This window comes from Drosophila bipectinata, chromosome 2L, assembly GCF_030179905.1.
Source record: "Drosophila bipectinata strain 14024-0381.07 chromosome 2L, DbipHiC1v2, whole genome shotgun sequence".
Classification (NCBI taxonomy): domain Eukaryota; kingdom Metazoa; phylum Arthropoda; class Insecta; order Diptera; family Drosophilidae; genus Drosophila; species Drosophila bipectinata.
In genome coordinates this window covers 6,268,439-6,292,546 of record NC_091736.1, presented here as the reverse complement: position 1 = coordinate 6,292,546, position 24,108 = coordinate 6,268,439, and the positions used below count along the sequence as shown (strand labels likewise).

General features: G+C 35.6%; 1 protein-coding gene across 6 annotated transcripts in view; it reads left to right on the top strand.

The window, feature by feature from the left end:
- spen (split ends) overlaps window positions 1-24,108 on the top strand; it is a 60,389-nt gene that overhangs the window by 1,847 nt on the left and 34,434 nt on the right. For 4 of the 6 annotated variants that reach the window (XM_070277612.1, XM_070277608.1, XM_070277609.1 and 1 more), the window contains exon 3: window positions 2,411-2,862. The exons of 1 other annotated variant lie outside the window; for it this stretch is intronic. In XM_070277612.1, the coding sequence (XP_070133713.1) occupies window positions 2,720-2,862 (143 nt within the window). In that variant the 5' untranslated portion in view covers window positions 2,411-2,719. Of the gene's footprint in view, window positions 1-2,410; window positions 2,863-24,108 lie in introns of those variants that run through there. One more of the 6 variants, XM_070277610.1, reaches the window with a different exon arrangement.

Below are 24,108 nucleotides of genomic sequence, written 5' to 3'. Positions count from 1 at the left end.
GCAATTACTCGAAAGCCAAGAATTTCATCAGAAATTCAAAGCACATACATACAGGCAGGCAAGCACAAACATGCACACAAATACAAGCCGAGCCAAACGGGCGACGTGCAGTGTTGGAAATTTGTAGCAAAAAAAAAAAAAAAAAAAAAAAATCCAAGCTGACAGCTCCCCCAACGTACGAAAAAGTAACATGGCGACTATATATAAATCCAAGTGTATATGTGTATGTGTGTGTTGGTGTTGGTGGGGTCTCCTCCAAACTACAAAAACGAACAACGCAAAAATAAAGCTGGCAACTAGAGCGAAAGAGAGAACATTATCGAAAGCTAATAAGGGTTGGAGCGAGATGACCGATTAGCGTAAAGAGTGGTGGAGAGAAATTGTCGTGTCGCTTGAAAAATCGATTCAGCTGGTGTGCGAGCAAGATAGCGAGATCCAGTAACCCGTTTGCTTTGCGTGCGCATATATAGAGTATATAGCAAGTGTGTGTGTGTTGGGGAGAGAGAAAAACTACAAAGTTGGCGCGGCATGTGGTGGCATCCCCCCCTTGGAGCTCCCCATCTCTCTCGCTCTTTGGCAAATGCGGTCGTCGCGCTGTAGCTGCTTCTTCTTCTTCTTATATATTTGTGTGTGGTCACGTAGCTAGGCTACAAATACATACAGAAAACTGGTTTTCAGTTGCTGCTGCTGCTGGCAATATTCATGGATTCTAGTTAATATCGCCTGCCTGACTTTAATGGGGTTTTTCCCCCAAAAAAACTAAAGAAAAACTAAAACTCCAACTAAAGCCCGAAAAGGAAATTCATATTTTCCACAAAATGGCGAAAAAAAAACTCAAAACACACAAATCTAGATACAAAAAGTATCTTTGTATCTTTTTGTTGGAAACAGGGTAGAGATTTGTGAGGATATTCATTTGTGAGGTTGTTTTTTCTAGCGATTTTCTGCGTGCCCCACCAGTTCTACAAAGCGACTGAAATCGCGCAGAGCTACGGCCCCAAGTTTTTTAGGGGAGCAGCGCAGCCAACAGCTCTGCCGGCTGCAGAGAAACTTTCACGCGATCATTCCGAACGGGGAGTGGGCCTATGGGTTAAAGCAGGACAGACATAGGGCATCATCATACCATTTATTGTGTGTACAGCCCGTCGCACACGCACACAGAGAGAGAGAGAGTCCTATGTATTGGTGATTTCCTGCTGCGCCCCAAAAGAAAATACGTAGAAGCAGGGGCGTCAGACCTCCTCCCCCTTTACGGAAAGCTTCCCCCTTTTTCTGACACGCCACTGCCTGGGACTAGGGAAGGGTGGGGTGTGGGGGGCTACAAAACTACACGATTTATGGTAGAACGTGCAACAACAAAGCACCCCTACAAGCACACCATGCTCGCTACAGCGCTACATGACTACATAACCATTTTATAAATACACACAACCCGAGAGATACTCGTTTTCCATGTACGAAATACAAAAAAAAAAAAAACAACAACAGAAAAAGTACCAGCTATAAATTCTTTATATACTTTTGAGATACATACATAGACACCCCTTATGTATTGTGTGCGCGCTGAAGCAGCAACAACGGCCCTGCTGTCTTGCTCTAACAACCACGTCAGACAGCAGCGGCAGTGCAAACGTCAATTATAAGCAAACAATGCCATGTTGCCAGTTTTCACTTTTGGCCAAAAACCGGGGTGAGCTATAGGTTCGAAAGAGATAGGTGTACATACATACATATATATATAGCGAGGTAGCGAGGTTGCCGCATTTCACATGCTGCCTGTGTAGAGTTTCCATGCTTGTTTTTGGTTTTTGGGTTCTTTAATGCATGGAATTTTAACATGCTGCTGCTGCTGTACCACCCCTAGAGGGGGGAGGGGGTCATTTTCCACCTTCCCGCATTTGTATTGTATTGTAGAGGAAATGGCCCTATACAAGAAGTTTATCTTTTATATAGTCAGTCGTATATATAGTATAGTATAAGCTGGAGGAGGGGGTAGAACCATTGAAATTTCAATAAATTTAAATTGCTCTAGTTGAATTAAATGGAAAAACGTATTTTTAGTTGCTAAATTAAGGCAAATTGGCATAAGTGAAGTCGATGTCCAACAACAGCAACAACAACAACAACAAATTAAAGAAATCAAGTGCAAAAATCAACAAAAAGAAAACCCCCCCCCCCTTACTACCCCTCCATTTATATTAAAATAAATTGAAATCTTCCCCCCAACAATCCCCGTCACCGTCTTCAAAATGTATCTGTATCTTTTACAAAAATCTATCTTAATCCCCCCCTAAAGAAGTGTATGTGCGAGTGAAGTGCTGCCCCCCCCCTTAAGATGAGCTTCTGGAAGAAGCCACAAATCTAATTCGAAATCTAATCGTATTTCTAATATTTCTATATATATATATAGTGCTACCTACCATCATGTGCGAGTGAAGAAGAAGAGATCAACAAATAATTAAATTTAAATTTTAAAAATTACAAAAAAATAAAAAAACAATCTTAAAAAAAAAATAAAAGCAAATATTAGTAGTGTTGTATAATGTTTAATGGGAAGGAGGGCGCCCATTTAAAATAAAAAAAAATAAAAATAAAATAAAATGCCGCCCCTCCCCCTTCCCATGTGGCAATGCTCCACCTAAATCAAAGTATAAGAAGAAGAAAAAGATGATGAAGAAAAAGTAGCAGATTCTGCTGTGAAGTGTTCCGTTATCGAAAAATGGTACGCGACAGTAGCCGCAACAATTGTTTTGGAAAATTAACAGCCGAAACTCATCAGCAGGAGCAGTCTAATAATAATATTAACAACAACAACAACAACATTATAAACAACAATAATAATAATAATCAGATATTGAAAAGGTGAGATACGAGATACAAGAGGAAGGAGATACTATGATAATGGGGGGTTCTTAAAGGGTAGCTTTTAAGATATTTTTAAAATTTTATAAAATAATAAAAATTAATAAAAAATATTATATTAGTATCTTATCTAGTATCTAGTACTAATAGTACTACTATCTTATCTAATATAAACTAAGGTAAGATTTTTGTAAAAATCATATAATATTTGGACCTTGTAATGGTAAAGTTTTAAAGATAGGATATTGTCTACAAGGTTTTATAGCTTCTATTATAACCTAAAAAATTGTTTTCAAGACCTGATCTATAATCTGTATAAAGAAATGTAATATATTCTTAAATAAAATAATAAAAAACGTAAAAAAATAAATAAAATATAAGAAAAGAAAAATATAAAAAAAAAGATAATAAACCTAAAAACCAAAATATATAATTCTCCAAAAATAAACCTTTTTATTTTCAAAAAGATACAATATCCCCAAACCCCAGACCCCCAGACCAAAGGTATCTCTCCTCTAAAATCTATCTTCCAGATGCGTACGTGAGCGTGTGTGTGGGTGTGGGTGCCTAAATGCCTCAGTCACGATTAACCATTTCAGTAAAAAAAATAAAAAAAAAAACCAGAAAAAATCCAACTTCCAAGAGGAGGCTACTACGGCAGTATGTAAATTGTATCTTGTATCTTTCAGATGCTAGATGCCAGCGTAGGCCAGTTTCAAGAGCTACTTGGGCTACCCACACGACGAGGCCGTTGTTCTTATCATCAAAAAGAAGAAGAAGAAAAAAAAAAAGTATCTTACAGATGCATTTCCAAATAGTAATCTATGAGATAGAAAAAGCTAATGGGTAATGGCCATGCCCGAAAAAGAATGCGTAACTCTGTTACCTTGACTTGTCGTGTCTTTGCTTTTCTAACCCAAGTATCTCTTACCTGAGATACTATATATGTATCTATGAGTATGCTAGAGTGGCTATGTATTTGTGAGCCAACTGTCTACGTGTCTAGAAATCAAGAAGAATCAAGGGAACACAACCGAGAGAAACAACATGTGGCAATGGCTGCTGTTTAGGTTGCTTAGAAGATACAGATACTCTTCTAGCCATCCTCTAGATACCTCTTTCTTCTACAGATATTACGTAATATTTTCTCTCTCTCTCTCTTTTGGGCCTAAAACGAACCTCTCTTGTTTTGTTTTGTTTTCTTGATGGGGTGACCCCCTTCCTTTCTCTATTTTTGTGTTTTTTGGTGCAAAAGTCAAATGTTTTAATTGCTTCATTAGGCACACTATAGAGACTATATAGTAGAGACCCACACACACACATCCATATCCCCCTCGGTCTGGTGGTGCATTAAACCCGCATCAATGTCAAACAACAGCACTATAGTGCTGCCTAGCCATATAGCATATAGTAGTTTTTGCGGTAATTACCTACTCGGTTCGGTTGGTTCAAAACCAGACGTTGTCTTTTGACATTGACAATGAACTCCCCTCCGGTTATCGGTATTATAAGCCAAGAAGTCAGACCCCCCCCCCCCCGAAAAAAACCCGACAAACAACTCATAGATACAATTGTAGTTTGAAGATACATCAAGTTGAATTACGCACTATGGGCTAATAGGTATCTTTTCCCTTAAAATCTTTCCCTTCTTATAAGATCCTTGATCTGTCGATTAGCATTGAGACTAATTTTAGTCCCAAAATATGGCCTAGAGTACCCCCTAAAATAATAATACCCCTCTTACAGATCACTTTATTAAATTGAATTTCGTGTTTCGCTTTTTAACACGATATGTCATCTCAGGGGGAGGAACAACAACAACAAAAACAAGCTACACACGACAATAATGACAACAACAACAACATTAGCAATGATCTATATCAGTATATAGCCTCTATATATATATATATGTACTTTTTAGTGCTTTTGACTCGTTTTCAATGTCATGTTACATTTATATTTTTTTTCTCTGATGTTTGATTTTCATAGTTTTATAGGGTAGAATGTGTAGATTAGATAGAAGAGAGTATCTATCAGATATTTTTATTGCAAACGTGGCTTACTTACACCGAAAGCCACTCAATTATTTTCTATTCCCCAATAATTACCATACCATTTGTACTTTCGTACTTGATAATTATTCAAATGTTTAGTCATGGCTATGGCGTGTTTTTGTTTTTTTTTCCGACCCGGGGGTCTGTTGTGCGGAGGGGAGGTCTCTCTATATCTAGGGGTCTCGGATTACTCATCTGTCTATCCATTCCAATACGACTGCTTTCTCTCAAGGAACAGAAACCCCCCAAAAAAATAAAAAACAGAACCAGGAACCAGAACCAGAGCTCTATAATCGTAGCTATATATTTTCATAGTCATATATTGTTATTATTTTTGTTTTGGATGATTTCTCTGGTTAGATAAGGTCTGGGTGGTGGTGATGAGTGGGTGGTTGTATCATTTATTTAACTGCCTTGGATTTTTATCTTAAAGTTGTTTATTATAATGGCTATTTTTTGTTTTTGTTTTTTTAATTTAAAACAGATGGCTTTAGCTTTGAAAGAGGGTATTTCCCTTGGAAGATTATTTTTTGAGCCTGAGTAGAGTGCTTTTTTAATATTTTTTAATAGTTCTTTAGTTCTATATTTTTATATAATACTAAATATAGTTTTTTTTGAATATTTTTAAAAGGTTTCTTTGTAGAATTTATATATAGGAGTCAAAGTTCCTTAGTTTCATATTTTTCTATAATATTTTGAAGCATTTTTTCAATATTTTTGAGGTTATAAAGGTTTCTTTTTGAGGTTTCTAATTATGTTTTTTCATGTTCCTTCATGTTCATGTTTATTTCTAGTCTAGAACCACTTGAGATTTACACTTAATAACTAAAACTACATGGGACCACAATTTTTACTAGGTTTCTTTCTATATAATATAGAAGATGTCTATATAGAAGATAAATCTTAGAAAGAAACCTTTTAAAAATTGTAGTTTCCTTAGTTTTATATTTTTGTATAAGATTTTAAATTATTTTTTCAACTATTTTTTTGAGGTTATTAAGATTTTTAAGTTTTCTATTCATGTTGGTTCATGTTCAGGTTCATTTCTAGAACCACTTGAGAATTCCAGGAGCTATCAAGCTAAATAAATACTTTAGTAAATTATATCTAAAATAGAGCACTTTTTATTAAAATATCTGACTAACTTTAGTCACAGTTATACATTCTCCCTCCTCTACAATGATGGGCCCTGCTCTTAGCCCTATTTCCTGACCACCATATAACCATATCGTGTAGTACGTTCAGGAACGTGAAGCTATAGTTGGTTCATGCAAGTTGTGCAATTATTTTTCATAAAGCTATTCCAATGCTATTGTTTTAAACTTTTTTTTTTGGTTTTTTTTTTTTTTTTTTGCCTGGCAATGCACATTTCATTGTTTTTTTTTTTTTCTGGCAGTGTCGTAATACCAACAAAAAAACAATAACAAAGTTGCTAAAAAAAAAGCACAAAATGCCATGCAATAGGAGGATAGAGATATCATAAGGGAACGTGACGAATGTTGGGGAAAGAAGGCAGGAGGCGGAGGAGGTGGAGAAGACTCCGACGCCTGTCAGTGATGCGATAACTCAGCTTTTGTATGGGAAATTAGAAAATTCCCAAATAATTTCACACATGAGCTGAGCCGTGGAGGAGAGATGATGAGACTCTGGAGAGGTGCTCTTCTAATGCCTCCTATCTCTGTTTCGCTTTGGCAACGTTGCCGCACTTCACCACATCCCATACACGTTGACAAAAGGTGCTAAAGAACCGGACAGACCGACAGACAGACACAAAAGATTATCATCAAGTGTGTGTGTGTGTGTGTGTGTGTGTGTTTGAGGCACAAAAGAAGGCGCACCAAGAAATCGATTATTATTCCAAAAAAAAGAGCTGGACGGAACGGGCTCAGAGCTCAGAAATTATGGCCATAATAGACAGAAGCGGTCTGGAGAGAGAAAGAGAACAAGTGGGGTAATCTTCTGAAGAACTATGCCTATGATTTTCTTAAGAATTGTTTCCTGGATGGTATAGAGGTTGAACTATACTAGGGAGGTTTTGAAATATCTATAAAAATTTTTAAGGAGAAAATATTGACCTTTTTTTATAAAAAAGATGCATTTTTTAGATAGAATTTTTGCGGCCTAAGCTTCTGAAATGTTTCTGAAGATAATACTGATCCTAAAATGTAGCCCAAGAGCTCTAACTACATCTGTAGAATCATCTATAACCCCATACCTTGTGGAAGAAACCAGAGAAGGATGATGATGGGTTCGGATCGGTCTGCTTTTGAGCTTCAGTGTTGGGATCGGGTTCTGTTACCTGATAACCAGTTGGAACCTGGACCTGGACTTGAGATTATGTTTAATGATCGCATCATTATGATGATGATGATGATGATGGGTCCAGACCGGGTCTGGTGACGTTGTTAACCGGTTTCTTGGCTTATTTTGTATCTTTTCTGCCTCCTGGTATCATAAAGACCCGATCAGGTGCATACATAATAATAATACTACTGCTGGCAACTGAAAATTAAGCGACATTGTTGCAGCAATTTTCTTCATCGTATGGCTTCAACGCAGAGACACAAAAGGCAGAACAAGCTACAGATACAAGCTACACTGCAAAGATACAGATACACAGCATTCACTAAGAGAGTGCAAGAGAGAGAGAGAGAGAGGGAAGGGGAGGAAAAACTATAGCTACGCGGCTACAAAGCGACAGCGAAACAAAAAAAAAATGTGCTTCTGCTGCTTGCTGTGATGTGAAGTTTGGCAACGTCGCTGCCTCGGCTGCTACTCTCTGCGACTGAGACTGAGACTGCGAGACTGCCTTTGGTGGGTTTGCAATTTCGCATCTAACAGATACAATAATACCCCAGAGCCAGCTGTAGACGCTCGTTGTGCTTGTTTTTCTTGTTTCACACACACACTCACACACACACACACGTTTGCTTGTTTTCAATTAGAGTCGAAAAAAACAGAGTATTTGTTGTTGCTGTTGTTGTTGTTGGCGGACGAGTATCTTGCAAATATACCGCACGTTGTGTAAACATCAGTCGCTGTCGCTGTCGCTGCTGCTGCTGCTGTCTCTGTTTCTGCCTCTGCCTCGGTCGACGCTCACGTCGAAGTAAGCTTTTTGCATTTGTATGAGTGGCTGCCTTTGTGGTCGCTGCTTTTGTAGGTTTTCTTCTTCTTTATGGTCGTCTTCAGTCGCTGCTGCTGCTCCCTCTCTTCTTCTTCTTCTTTTTGTGCTTTATTTTTATGCTGGCATTTTTGCGGCACTTGAATATTGCTGGCTCATTCGCTCCGACTCTCTTGGTTTGCCCTCTCGTTTCCTCTTTGTCGTTTAATTGCAAAATGAGTCATGCACACACACGCTCAGCAGTTCGTGGAGACAAACACATGTATAATTTCAAAGTCCATGGCTGGTCAGCAAAAAAAAAATACAAAATATATATATATATATGTATATATATTCGTTAATCAATTGGATTTCTTTGGAGGGCTAAGCATGAGAGTGAAAGAGAAAGAATATCGCGTGTGCAGGAAGCAACTGCTTCAAGTCCTACTCCCCCCCAAGTACCACCCTCTCTGATAAATAAATAAATAGACTTTGCCCAGCAGCAGCATCCTTCGATGGGAACAAAAGATTTTTATTTCTACATCTATACACAGTCCCCCCCCTTATTAAGAAAACGAGCCAAGATCAAAGCAGAAGGAGGGTAATTTGTTATTTGTCAAGTTGAGAGCCACTCGTGGAAGTTGCGGCTTAAGTTTGGAATTAACTAAACGAGCTTCAGTTTAAAGGAGGATTTCTCTTCTTCTTCCAAGGGGGGTTTAATGGACATTAAAAATAAATTGGTAAAGTTTTTTCTTCATTTTTGGATACAGACTCCCAGGCTGGGGGGCTAAAAATACATTAGAAATTGAATAAATAATTGGCAATAATTATAAATGCATTAAAAATAAATGTAGGGGATTTTTTTGGAGGGCTCTGATATAAGACTATGATTTTTTCAAGAAATGTTATTCTTCTTAAAAAGTTCAGAGATCAGAGGTCTCTACAGAGATCATATAATAGTAGATATGTAAATTTCTTTTGTTGGAGAGGATAATTTGGAGAAGTATTAGTCAGTTTATAAAGAATCTTTAAAGAACCTTAAAATCTAATTTTGGGTTCTATTTGAAGAAAAACTCTATGAAGAATTTATTGAAATAAAAAAAATTTTTAATAAACTTACAATCATGAGAACCTTACTTTTTTCTAGGCGATGTTTTTTAGATGTTTTAAGAGGTTAGCTCATTATTTTTTAAAAAAAATGTGATTTTTCTCAAAAACTTAGTCTTTTGTGAATCAACGCTGGGAGAACTATCAGTTGAATTATTATTAGATTTATTATACATTTACTTTATGAAGTACCATATTTATGAAGCTATTTATAAAAATGGAATAATATGAACCTACAATGCTTTAAAGATAGGCTTTATTCTAGGGGTCTATTTATGTGGTGATTCAAGCTTATGATTTATTAACAAAATGAGATTTGTTTGAAAAAGTTATTCGAAAATGGATATATACTATACTAGATAGATGTACATAACTTCTTAATAAATATGTACTGGAGTTTTTAGAGGGTGATTTACGGTCATGATATATCTAAAAAAAAGTGATTTATCCATAAAAGTTATAAGGAAACATTATTCTATACTAAAAAGATATCTATTGTGAATAAATACATAAATAATTATTATATAAATATATGGAAATATAAGGAAAATTATAGGGAAATATAAGGAATATATAGGGAATATAAGGATTTATCTATAACCCTAAAAATCCTTACCTTTTCCTATAGATCTTCTATGACCATCTCACAATGGGGGTTATACTACAAACCCCTCCAACAAATATAATAAATTATATTACTCCCAATTGTCACTTCCCACACCAGATATTACATATTTAAGGGGCGTGATTTCATTTCTTTTCATTTTTAATCATTTTCATTTATTTATTTATTTATTTTTGGATGGTACATACCCCTTTGTTATGATTTTCCACACAAAAAATGTATTTTTCACGCAATTTGCATGTTTCATTGCATTTGAAATTCTGGTTTTTGTTTGTTTTCCAATTAGCAAAGCAATTAAAAATAATAATTAAAAATTTATTCAACATGAAAAGAGTGTGTAGAGTGGGTACAGATATTCTGCCACACCCCTGACAGCCAGAACAGCCGCCTTTAAAAAAAAAAACATCTGACAAGTGAAAAAAATACATTAAATTATTATGTGAATTTTGAATGGGGATATATATGATATATGTATATGCTTTTTAATCGCCATATACTCTCTCGGCTGTATATACATTAAATAAAATACATAAAGAGAGAATTGAATTAACGACAATAACAATAATAACAATAACAAAAACAACAATAAGAGCAGAAAGCACAAAAGCCATAGCAATAACATCACGCATACGCCCCGTGCTACAATGGTTGAAATGATAAAATAAAACTCACCCACGAAATTCACCCACAATTCCAATGGGGGGGCTTTTAGTGAAATGAGGGTAGAGGGAGGAGGGAGGAGGGTGGGGTGGGTAGCCCCACCAATTGCAATTGCAATAATTGACAATAATTTCAGTAATTATTCCGTAAATTACTTTGAATTTTTTTTTTCCAGAACTCCTCCCCCTCCTCCCATCTCATATAGACTTTTATCTCTCAGCCACCCACATGACATTAATAATAAACCCCCCACCACTGCAACATCCGCCACGATATAAATCTTTTTAATAATTAAATTGTGAAAAATAATTATAATAAAATTCAGCAATTATCAATAAAGAATTACTTTGAGAACTTAGTGGATATTATTCTATAGAGTATCTAGTTTCAGTGTATTTTTTTTTTAGAGCTCTCCTGCTAATTGTTTTTGATTAGTTTCCGAGAGGGCGTTACGACCCGCATGACTGACTTGGCTCTTGGGTTTATTCTTCTTTAGTTTGGCCAATGAGAGGGCCGCCTTTCATTGCATTTCTCAGTCTCTTCAGTCTTCAGACAAATAGAATAGTGAGGTCATTGACCAGACCAGATACAAGATACCAGATAACTCCATCTGCACGCGACCTGCAAAATGCCGAAAAATATTTTGCACTTGTTAGGCTTAGAGACTAGAGACTTGGAGCAAGAGTTGGGCGCTTTATTTAAATAAATTACCCAGTTTAGAGTCATTTTTTAGGGGATTTTTAGCCCATATATATTGTTCTGGTAGTTGAACAGTTCTGCCTGCCTGGCTATGGTTTATAATTTATATCCACATACCCAGTATCCCCTTTCCAGTTCTTTTATTTTTCAGTCCAAAGTTCAGTTGCACATGTGTGTCTCATTCGAGCGGCCTTTCGCTTTCATGCTCAGCCATAGGCCATCCACTCTTTCCCTCTAAATGTGAATATATACCATATAGTATATGTATATATATATCTACCATATCTGTCTGGCTAGAACAAAGAAAGAACCAGCCATCCCGCCAGCCCGCCAGCCAGGCTACTCTGCAAAGATAATGGCAGAAATTGTCCAGCTAGACTGGAGCTGGGGTCTGGGGTCTGGTATACCATCTTTTCGCCATTCAGAGAATATGAATATGAATTTGTTGTTCTCTGTAGAGGCTTCCTGCAGTTGCAGGATGACAAAGACAAAGCTTCCACTGTTTTCTATTTATTTTCAACTGTTTAGCGGTCTATGGACCTTGAGCTTTCGGCTTTTCTGTCTGGCTTTATTGTGCTAATGTCCGGGGGGTTTTTAAAAAAAAACTAAACCTGTTCTGCCGGCTGCCCTTATGCAGGATGCCGAGTCATAGAACCCTTTTCCTTCCACTCGCTTATTATTATGCAGCAATGCTAAGCCACCGCCATTCAACAAATAACTTTGACATTCAAAATATGCTGAAGCGGAAATCCGCGCGGAAAGGAGCCTACAGCCATACAGGCAGCTGTGCATTATTCTGCCTGGAATTCCAAAAAAAAAAAAAAAAACATATCCACATATATAGACATACATACTTGAATGCAAATACTTTTCCCTCCTTTTTTTTTTCTTCAATGAATGAAACGGTTTGTTGTTGTGGCAGTCTCCTGCTTGCAACCCCTTTTCAGGGCAGGGCTCTTACCGCCCTATGATTTATGTTAAGTTATGCAGATCTCATGTTGCAGCATTAAATTTCACATTTGATTTCTCGTTTAAAGTCAGAGACAGAGAAAGAACCCTTAAATATTAAACAATTAATCATCTAGCTTATGTACCTTGAAAGACCATATGGTATAGGCCCTATTCCTACCTATATAGTCAGCGATCTTTAAGGGAATACAAAATAGCTTCTGGGCTAAACCGTTACACGTCATTTCACTCAACTTCAAGCGAGTGTGACGGGACTGAGAACGACCGATTTAGACACCCGGAAATTGTCGTCTTCTAGCTTCAGCCCCAGAGACCCCTTTGGATACTACAGTCCCCCCATACCAATACCATATATCTCACAGATACATTAGTGTGTTTGCATGCACATTTAAATAAAATTTTCATATTTCATATATATTTTTTTTATGGCTGTCTAGACACCACATCCACACAGCTCCACATACCAACCCACAGCTCTATAACTCTACTGAATATTTGTATCTATGGATATATATATATATATATGCCAGCCATTTTCTGATTAATGTTCGAAAGACACCGCACTTGTCAAGTTGAGTTAATTTTTGAATGAATTCCGATTGCAATTATCGTCTATAGAATGGATCTGGAGAACCATATTTGAAACAAGATTTTTAATATGGTTATAATGGGGCTGTTATTAAGACAAGTGGTATTACGAAATGTTGATGTAATACCTGATCTATTGGGAGACTACATTATTTTCACGATAATTAAAAAGAAAAACAAATTATCCACTCAAAGTAAAGCCTTAATGAATATTTATTCATCATTATCTTGATGGATATATGTATATCCATATATATATCCCCTCGATATATTTAATCCGAATGGCACTTAATCGCTCGACATAATCTCAGCAAAAGACCATAAAGTAGATGCGGGCGGCCCAAGTGTATCCATCAGATACTCAGATACTGTATGCCTAGGCCAAAGATCTTAAAGTCGACAGAATTCTCACACTCGCTTCAAGCTCCGGTTTGTTGAAGAATTCACCCACACAGTTGTGTCTTTGAAGAACACCCACTTCACGTCTCTACGATTTTAGTGAAACTCGTTTGGATGTTGCACTAGTTGCAACTAGTTTCCATTATTATTATTGCTCTGCCTGCAGCTGGCGTACAACTACATATCTTTGTATCTGTATCTCAAAGTTAAAGCTCTAAAGAATGAGCTCAGCTCAGCTCGTCGTCGTCGTCTGAGTCTTGAGACCGACCGAGTTCGTGAACTGTCAACGTTTTCTTCTTGCTTCTTGCTGATGCATTTTTCTTTGGTTTCTTTTTATTTTTTATTTTTTTTTTGCAGTTTTCTGTGTATTTTCCTCGTTTTTCTTGCTCTTTAAGTGCAGCTGTCAGTCAAAGTGGCTGCAACTGCCTCTAAATGTCTCCACACACTGACTCTGACTGTCGTTGTGGTTGTGGTTGTTTTAGTTTTGCTGCAAATGAGGTCGCTTAATTGTTTTCCTCTCTCCCTCGGCCACCATGGCGTATACTTGATGTCTGGCTGTATGTATAAAATGTATATCCCTTTGCCTGATGATGGTTTATTAGTTCATCCTGCTCAGAGCCAGCTAAGAGCCTTCTTATAGCCTGTTTTGTAGCCTCGAAGGCTCTTTTGTAATTTAATACTTTTTGCAAAATGTTACCAACCTTGCTGCTTTCTTGTGGTTTGCCTTCGCTTGAAAGGCTTGCCCTTAGCTCTTAGCTATATATAGCGATATATACAAAGATATATACCCCAGAGAGACAATGGTTAGCCATTCAGAGGCTTCAGATCTAAAGGGCTGCCTGCTATTCTGATATATAATGCTTTCTTTATTCTTAAATATACAGTATATTCCTTTATTTAATAATATTTCATCTTAAATTAGTCTCTCATCTTAAATTCCCCAACTAATCCCTTATTTTTCTTTCTATTTCTTGCAGGTATGTCGTAATATCGTAATTCTGCCAAAAATAAAATACATGAATTATTACAATTGGTAAATATGAGAAACAGATTGTGTATCTTTGTATCTGTGTGAGCCAGTTTTTCAATTTCAATTTTTCTCTCTTGTTTACGATTGAAAAATGCAAATTTTGTGGATTTTTTGTTGATTTTGAAAATTGCCAAAATGCAGTCAAGTTAGAAGTACGATTTCTATTCATTGGCCCGAAAAGTTTACGATCGCTGTGCCAGAAAGGGATTTCAAATTTTATGTCTGTTTCTGTATATAGAATATTAATGTGTGGTTTGTTTTGGGATTTAAGATGGATTTTATATTGTATATAGTTCAAGAAGAAACTACTGAAAAATCACCTGATTGATTTTAAGCCTTCCAGCTCTCTGTTTAGTTTATTTCTAAATTTCTCTCATATAGTATATCTTCTAGGTTTTATGATCTTAGATCTTTCACTCGATCCCTAGGTGGTAGAGAATAAAATTCGATTTTATAAAGCCCAAAACGATTCAATTATTCAAATACTCATTAACCCAAATTGTGGGTAGAGAGGTGGGCTGTAGTTCCATGCCGTGCCATGTGCGCATCTAAAATGTTTTTATTGATTCACTTGGGGCTCGGGCCTCTGTCTATATAGTATAGTATATATATTATAGAAATCCGTGTAGTACACTGGCATATGTTTGGCATTATATGGATTATTCTTGGCTGGCATTGGTGGAGATTTTTCGCCGTATATGCTTTTATTTCCATATCCATACAATGGATTCTATTCTAGTATTATTTTCCAGTGCGATTTTTCCTTTGACGTCAATTGTTGAATGGTTTTTTTTTGGCTATATATCGAGTGCTTATTTAATGGAATCAAGTGAATTATAAATCAATATAGATTATGAAGTAGATTTGATGATTTTTTTTGTTGAAAGAAGGTTATCCCTAGAGGTCTATACTATATCCTTTTTTGACTCATCTCATGGTTGTAGAGACCATATGGTAAATAAATCTGTTTCCAAAGTATCATAAACCATTTTATGCGACCATGTCTCATATCTACCACGTTCTGTTTTATTTTCTAGGGTCTTTTAGGCCTTTTTTCCTGTTATCTTCAGCTGTAGCCTCCAGTGGGCCGTAAATTGTCGCCTACACTATGTGTGCCATTCTGATTAGAAAAACAAAAACAAAAAAATATTATCTCTGATAAGAGACCCTGGTACTGTTATATGACTAAGTGATAGGTATACGTATCTCGCGGGTTCACTATTCCTACTCGAATGGTAGGTGCCTTTTAGAGGGATTTACGTTTGTTATTTAATTCCTCACATGTTGTGGTGGGGAATCGATTGTTGATGGCAGGCTCTGTCGATATCTTATCGGGCCTACTCCAAATTAGAACATTTCTCATCAAACTATCGTGCCTTTAATGGAGGCAACATGTGCATAGTTTGGTAGATAAAGAAAATGTTTATAAATAGGTATTTAAGAGAACCTCTAATGCAAAATATCATCAAAAATTTGTTCAAGAACTGCCAGCCTTGGTTTAACAAAAGATTAAAACTTTCAAGTTGGCTCTTTACAAAAAAACCCTAAATATACTGGTATATATATAGGTCTACGTTTTGTACATATATTTGATTAATAAATGCGTTTCCCCTGCGACGATTAGATAAGCTTCTTGCTGATAAAGAATTATTCGAGTGAGTAACAAAAGCTCGTACGACCCAACACCAGTCTAGAAAAATGGGGGGACGAATCAGAGGATTTATTTCTTTGGAATCTTTGCACAAAATAATAATGGAAATCGTATAAATATTTTTGAGCTGCGTAATAATATCCGGCCTTTGCATATATATATATTTTTAAAGTGGATATATATTAGTAATAGTAATATTATATCACCAAGTACTTTAATAAGCTTGTCTGGGCAAAATTCCTTAGTTTACTGCTGAGACTGATAAGCGGAGGAGGAAACTTTGTCAAGGTTCTTCAGTGACCTTGAACGAGGGCTGATTAGAGCTTAAAATACAAAAATATATATATATTTTCTAGACATTAAAATTGTCTACAAACCCTTGAATTTCCCTTCTCTTCTTTTATTTTAGTTAATTTTTTTAATATATGTAGCTACTTGGGTTCACCATCAAGTGAAAGCATTTTTGACCCTTGGAATATAACTGAGCAACTCTTAGAGATTGTCTCAATTAATTTTGAAAGCTTTTGGGGATTTTTTTGGCTATTTTTTGGTTATTTTTTTGTGTTTGTTTATCCATTCTATTTCTAGTCATATATTTATTCCCCTTTTTTTTCTATATGGTTCTATATGGTGCCTAGCACCGGATTTGTATTTATAATTTTAACCCCCTAAATTATAAATGTAAATAAATAATTGTTTAAACTTTAAACTCTTAAATTGTGATTAATTAACTTTAGAGAGATGTGGCATTAATTATTAACCATATAGAGAGGTCTTATTGAGAATTTTCTTGTGAGGCTTTTCCTTTCATAGACATTGTTGGGCTTTCTGCTCATAAAAGGCTCAAATCAGCATAACAAACGCGCCAAATACAAATCATAATGCCCATAAAAAAATATATATATATATCCACTGGATATAGTATATGAGTATATATATATACTATAACTGGTAAGATGAACAAGCACAAGCTTTTGAGCCAAGTTCTTTGCTTATGCTAACCATACAAAAGCCTCTATATATATATATACATATTTGTATAGCCAAGAGTACAGATTTATATATCGGAGGGGGTATACATATATATGTACATATATGTATATTTGGAGGAGCCACAAAAGACCAAGGCAAACACAAGCGGAAAGAATGACAGAAGAACAGACAGAGGAAATCTCCATATAAACAGACCCCCCCTTCCCCCCCTTACACACACGCACTCCATACAAGTATACTATATAGAGATATATATATATATATATTTTCAACCTCTTACCTACCTACCTACCAACAACAAATGTACCTGTTGTGCGTTAAGAAAAGACAAGACAGCACAGACAGAGTAAAAAAATAAAAAAAAAAAATATCAAAAGCAAGTTAAAATGTTATTCAAGTTACCTTTGAGTCTCGAATGGACTCGAAACCGGTTGGCGGTTCACGTAGGTGCTGCCAACTCACTGCCCGGCGAGCACAAAAAAAAAATAAATACAAAAAATAAAAAATAAGAAAGCAAAATGCTAGTCTGGTCGAGATGCGATATGAGGTTGGCTTTAAAGATTAATATTTTTATTCTTTTAAAACGTGAACCCCTTTTTCTAGGGGTTTTCCTATCGGAAGTCTCAAATTATACATTTTTTAATGCTTTCTAGAACTCTAGATAGGTGTATAATTTCCATAAACGAGGGCTTTGTTACAAAATTTACTAAAAACGTATAATATTTAATAGAAAATATCTTAGACTTTAAGATAGTATACTTTCAATAGGACGCTGCCTCATAATGTACTGCTGAAGTCGTAGATTCAAGTCTGTCCCGAGATAAAATCACTTGAAGTTTGTAATTTAGGTAGTTACTTTGATACCTCTTGATAAGTCTGTATAGAAATATCCTTAATTCACCTTAGACCTCCAGATACAATATTTAATATAGGGCGCTGCCTCTTAATGTACCGTCGAAATGATAGCTTTAAGCCTTTTTCTAAGTAGATCTTCTTGAAGTTAGATAGATTTGTGAGTTAAATAGATCCTTTGATATATCTTCATAAATCTAGAGAAACGATCTTTAAATCATCGTAAACTTTAAAATACATTATTTATAGAAGGAAGCTGCCTCATAATGTACCGCTCAAATTGTAGATTTAACTCTGTTTCTAATTAATGATAATGAAACTCTGTAATTCAGGTAGATCCTTGGATATCTTTTGATAAGTCTGGATAAAGATATCCTTAATATATTATAAACTTTCTCATATAATACCCAATATAGGGCGCTGCCTCATAATGTACCACTGTTATGATACATTCAAGATTTTTCTAGTCTAAAGATAGAAGTCTAGAGATAATATCTTAAAATCATCGTATTTTTGAAAATTCATCATAATTTTTAATTTATAAAATGGATTCAAGCCTGTTTCTAAGTAGAGCTACTTGTAGTTTGTGGTTTAGATACAAATTTTGATATATCTTTTAGACCCAATTTCTTCAAGAACCCTTTAGATAATCTCGTCCCTCTAAAACCCCCTTAATCCCTTTTTGGAAAAAAAAGGGGCAACCACTGAATTATGTTTTCATTTGTCGGCTATCTGCCCTCCACTTGGTCTTTGTCATCATCGTCTGGCAATGTAAACCAGTTTAGAGCTTAAGTTGCGACATTTTATGTTGTTTGTATTTCTCAGGCATACACTAACCTCTAGATGCGTACCTATGTAAATATTTTTTACCCCCTCTTCGTCTATGAGCTGTAAGCCATTTAAAATTTATTTCATGATCTTAAGGCTTAAGGAATGGTTTTCGTAGATTTTTTTATATTTTTATTTTTTTTATCTTTTTATTTTCCTGCGAGTCTGGGAGTTGCTACTGTAGCTGAATGGTTGTTTATTGTCTATGAAAGGAGAGACTCGGTGGTTTTTGGAGGCTGTCGGCTTCCCACACAGACTCTGAGACTCTGCGTCTCAAATCGGTAACCTTGAAAATGTTTATATGATTTTTTGGGCCACTTGAAGAGGGCCAGAGACAGAGACAGAACCAGATACCGAGCCAGTGGCAGTTCCCTTATTTCCTTATCCCTAAAAGAGGCATGGATTTTATTTATCTTGATGGCTGTTGTTTCTTGATTTTTATTTTTATATTTTTTTTCAGATATTTTTCTTTCAAGGTTCTGCTGTCTGGCTACCTACCTACCTACATTTTGGGTCGAGTGGCTTTTTGGGAATATAATTTATGCGCCAGCCAGCATCAGCTTTAAAATTCCTGATCCACTTGGTTTCTGATCATTGGAGAGAATGTGCTGTGCGACCCTTTTGTGGCAGATAAGACCCTCTCTGCCACTTCAAATAAGCCAGAAACACTTGAGAATATTCCTCCTCCTTCCTCACTCGGGACCTCATCATGTTTTATTGTTATTTTTATAATACTTCTTGTATTTTGGTTACTATATTTAGATGGTTTTAATTAGGGATTCTAGCTAGTTTCTAGTCTGTAGATTTTTTCATTTTTAATTAAAGTTAATTGCTTGTTGGGGAGTTGGGGCTGAAGAAGGATGTTTCTTTAAGGTATTTTTCTTTTGGAGATGCGCTCTGTTGCACTGGGAATGATATTCATGATATTCAGCCAGGGGGCCCCAAAGAATCCCCCCATTTGCATAACCGGATTCTTCGTAGAACGAGAACAAGAAACGAGATCGAGTTCGTGTTGGAGTTGAAGTTGGAGATCGAGATCGAGATCCATGGGGCATGTGGTCTATACGTTTATGAGGAGTGGGTTGTTGGCCATTAAACCATTGTCCCACTCTTTGGAACAGATTTGGGATCGCGTGTTCTTGGACTGTCATTTCTTGAACTGGCCACCGATCACCGGCCACCTGCTGCACTGATTGCATTTCAAGAAGGAGGCAGTGGACCTGGAGGGGGCCTAACCGGTTCTACTACTACTAACTACCAGGGGCCATAACTTGTGACTTATTCAATTTATTTGTTTGTTTCTTGTTTTTGTTCCAGTAGTGGGGTTTATTTTTTCCCCTTTCATGGTTCTGTAAAGAAGACAAGACGTTGATTCAAGAGTTCACTCGAGTCGAGTCGAGTTGCTGGCTCATTCATTTCGCTTCTCACATAAATCTTGATGGCTGAATCACTTTGCCAATTCCTGTATCAGTATCTGTATCTGTATCTGTGGGCCAAGTGCAGTTTTCTTTATTTTCTTCCAGACTTGATGGATGGAGGAGCTGCTGCTGATGAGGTCATTTCGATTCTCAGTTAATTGATGGTTCAATGTTTGTCCAAAAAAGAGGTTTTCTTTGAAGACTTGTTACTGTGATTACTATGATTATTGATCATCCAGAGACTTGACAACCCTGTGCCTTTGTCATGCTTTCAGTATGTATTTGGCAACCCTATACAATTGGTTGCACAAATTGTTGTAATTGCCACCTAGACTTGGCTTGGCTTTCACCCAACTGTGGTTTTGGCCTAAACCCCTGCGTGAGTCACTCCCTCCCCCCTTTTTTTGTTGGTTTTTTTTTTTCTATTTTCCAGTAGCGCCTCGCTAGACAAACGTGCCACAAATCGTAGAGTGCAACGCACTCGAATCTGTTGCAAATATTTTTTATTTGCACACTAATAATAATCGCGTATATGGTTGGCATTAAAAACAAATTGTTATGACGGCCTCATCAGATGTACATGATTATCATCATGATGATAATAATGATGATCATGATGATGATCATGATGTTGAGCATTGAACTAATTGTTCGCTCAACCAAAATTTCAATAACAATCCACAATTAAATAGACAATGAATTGAAAAATGTGAGAAGTTTTGAGGAAGATTGTTTGAAGATTGTATCTTTGATTAATTAATGAATTTAAAATTAATTTGTTAAAAACAAAAAGAATTGGTTATTTATGGTGTTGAAGGCAATTAAAAAGAGATTAGTATTTAAAGGAGGTCTTTATTAGGTTTCAAGAGGAGAATATTAGTTGAAAATAAAGCTGTTCTTCTTTAAAAAGATTTCTTAAGCCTCCTAGTAGCTATTTCCTTAAAAAAATAGTTTAAAATTATTAAATTAAGTTAAAGGCAATTAAAAAGAGATTAGTGTTATAAGGATTAGTTTCTATTAGGTTTCTAAAGAGAATATAAATTGAACATATTTCCAAAAATATTTCTTAAGCCTTCTGGTAGCTATTTTCTTTAAAAAATTTCCTTAATTAAATGAATCTTCCCTTTATCTTAAAAACCCATCATCTGTAAAACATTTTTATGTTAATTTCTTGAAGATATAGGCTCTGAAAGGCATTTATTTATAAATCTGTTTTTCAAGTGGTCTTTAAAAAGAAGGAAAATGCTCATAATGGCATTGGAAAATTGATTGGTTTATCAATCAATTATATTTTGGAGATATTCATACAGAGTTTTCTTTTATTTGTTGTCAGCTGCTGTTTGTTTTTTAAGAGGGCGTTGTCTTTTGGTTTCTTTAACTGTAAACTTTGAGAAAAAAAACAAAAAAAAAAAAATCAAAATTTAGAAAAAAAAAGTTAAACAAAAAACGCGAGTCGAACAACAAATCAAATGTGGAATGAATAATTAAACATGATTGCATTTGGTTTTTATTTGACTTTGTCTTATTGTTGTTGTTGCAGCTGAAAAACTGCTGCCAAGAACTACAACAACAACAAGAACAACTACCACTGCAATAACAAGAAAAGCTGTTGCCGGCTTTTCAGCCAACCGAGAGGCCAACAAACCCAAACTAGAACGTGGGTGTTGGAATTGAACACTAAACCCAATTCCACCAATACCCATGTGCATTATGGCGGCAAACAAAAGAAGAACAAGAAACACAAACAAATGCACATACACTCATGGCCCGTGCTGTAGTTTTTTTTTTTTTTTTTTTGAGGTTTTTTCGGCTTTGTTGTAGTTGTTAACTGCACGCGACATGGCTGAAATATACACGCAGCCAGCCACACACGCACACTCCATAGCCAAAATACTAGGCTAGTAATAGTGGTGGCACTAGTACCAGTGGTAGTACTAGTGCTTGTGTAAATTGCATAAGTAAACAAAAAAAAAAACGTAAGATTTAACCGATAAAGTTTAGAAGTTGGCTTGTGAGGTTTTAGGAACTTTGGTTGGCCAAGTTAATAGGGAAATGGTCTTTATAGGGGGGGCTTTAGAAGAGGGTTTAGACTCTAAACTTTAGAGTGAAAGAAATGTTTAGAAATATTAGAAATAGTTACAAGTTATAGGAAACTATAAGTCTTAGTTTTAAACTAAAAGAGAGTTTATTTGAAGAGTTAAACTCTATACAATTTTTAAGAAAAACAAGGTTTTGAATAAAACAAATGAAACTTATGGTAAAATTCTCATAAAAATATATACATTTTTTAGAAATAATTGTAGAAAGAATACATATATTTTTCAGTACCCAGCTTGCCACTAAAATGAACCGTAATTTTTGTCAACGGTAGTTGCACTGCCAAACTGTAAAGTTTTGCAACAAAAAAATCGCACTAACTTGGCCATGCAGGTGGGCGTTACATTTTAGCATTTGGTGCCAAGGGGCGTGGTCCAAACCAAAAAACAAAAAGAGTTCAATGAAACCAAGAAAATAAGCATATTGGTGGCAAGCTTTTGAGAAAAGTAAGGATTTTAAAGAAAAAAGATGTTATATAGAATAAGTATAGGGGTTATAAGAGGAGAATAAGAGGTTAAATAGGTTTAATCGAGGAAGTATTACAAAATAAGGCAAATAAAATTATAAAATAAAAGAAAATATAAGGAAGTAGTAAGCTCTTTATAGTAAAATAGTGAAATTTTACAAAAATTTAAGGTTAACTGTCTTTTAAAAAATTGCCAAAAAATGAACCCAAAGCTTGTATTGCAAATCTCAACAAGAAAGAGCCCCCCAGAGTTGAACTCTTTTTTGCATCTTGAGGTTAAATTTCGGTTAATTTTTTTTTTTGAACATAATTTTTTTTTTGGTGTCAATGACTTTTTTGCGGGGCTCCTCGAGTGGAAGTTTCTTTTTATTGTTGCGGGTGGCAGGCCAAGCCTGAGTAGCTACTGTAGCTTTTGTCGCCACCAGCCACTGCCAGCGTCGCTGTTCTCTGCCGCCGAGCAGCTGGCGTAGCTGCTACCAAATCTGCGTGCACTTAAAAATTTTTGTTTTTGATTTTGTTTGTGGTTTTGTTTTTATGATTTCTCCCCATTAGTTTGTTTTGGCGCCCCCCTTTCTTTTTTGGGAACTTTGGAACCAACTTCATTTGCATTTTGTCGCTTTTTTTTGTTTATTGTTTTATTTGCTTGTTTGTTTGTTGTTTTGTTGGCTCGCTTGTGCCATAAACTGTTATTGTTATGAGCCCCAAAGGATGCCTCGATGCTCTTGTTGATTTTAAATTGCTTGCTCCACAAAACAAAAAATGTTATTTCCTTCCCCAACCTTACCTACATATTTTATTGTGGTTTTTGAGGCCAAACAAACGATGGTGCTTGTTTCTAGTTGCTTTTATAATTTTTAACACTAGTGTAGTAGTTTTTAAAATATTAATTATTTTTGATAAAGTTAGATAACTAAAAAAACCCCTGTTTTGATCATAAAATCTATCAAAGACAATCTAACGACGTCACACATGGCGTATACGTGCTATAGAAACCTCACATTACGTATACGCCATGTATGACGTAGGCTTTGCTAGTTTTAACTAAAAAAAAGAATTATTGTAGATAAAATCAAGAACTGTATGATTGTATGGTTTGATTTAAAAATATTTAAAATATTTCCATTTTTTTTTTTATGAATTTGTTTATTAATTTTCCAACAGACACCAACAGCTGACCACAAAGCTTTACCATTTTCTTTTGGGGGCCTTTTGTTTACTCGGTCATAAATTTTCCAATTTGACTTAAATTGGCTGTTTAATACCCAGCCCCCAATCTCGCCGCCCCCTCCCCCACCATTCTTATGCCATATGCAATCTTTCACAGGCTCGAACGATTGCGTGAAAAATTTTCTTTTTTTGATATTTTTAGCTTTTTTTTTTTTTTGCCCTTGGAATATTTGACACGATTTCTGTTTATTTTTTAATGGGCTTAGTGGTGTGTTGAAAAATTAAACAAAAAGAAAAGCTGAAATTCTTAAAGATTCCCAGTTCCCACATGGAAAAGTTTTTTATTTTATTTTTTTTTTTTAATGCTAGGCCCCCCTCTTGAGTCTTCTTTGCATTTGTTGTTGGTGTATTTCGCTCTCCAATGTCAGCCAGAGAGATCAATAAACTTTTGGCAAATAACAAGAAATGGAAGCGCGAAATAAAGAGACAAGAAAAGAAAACAAATTAAAGAGCATGAAGAGAAGATTACAAGCAAAAGAAAGA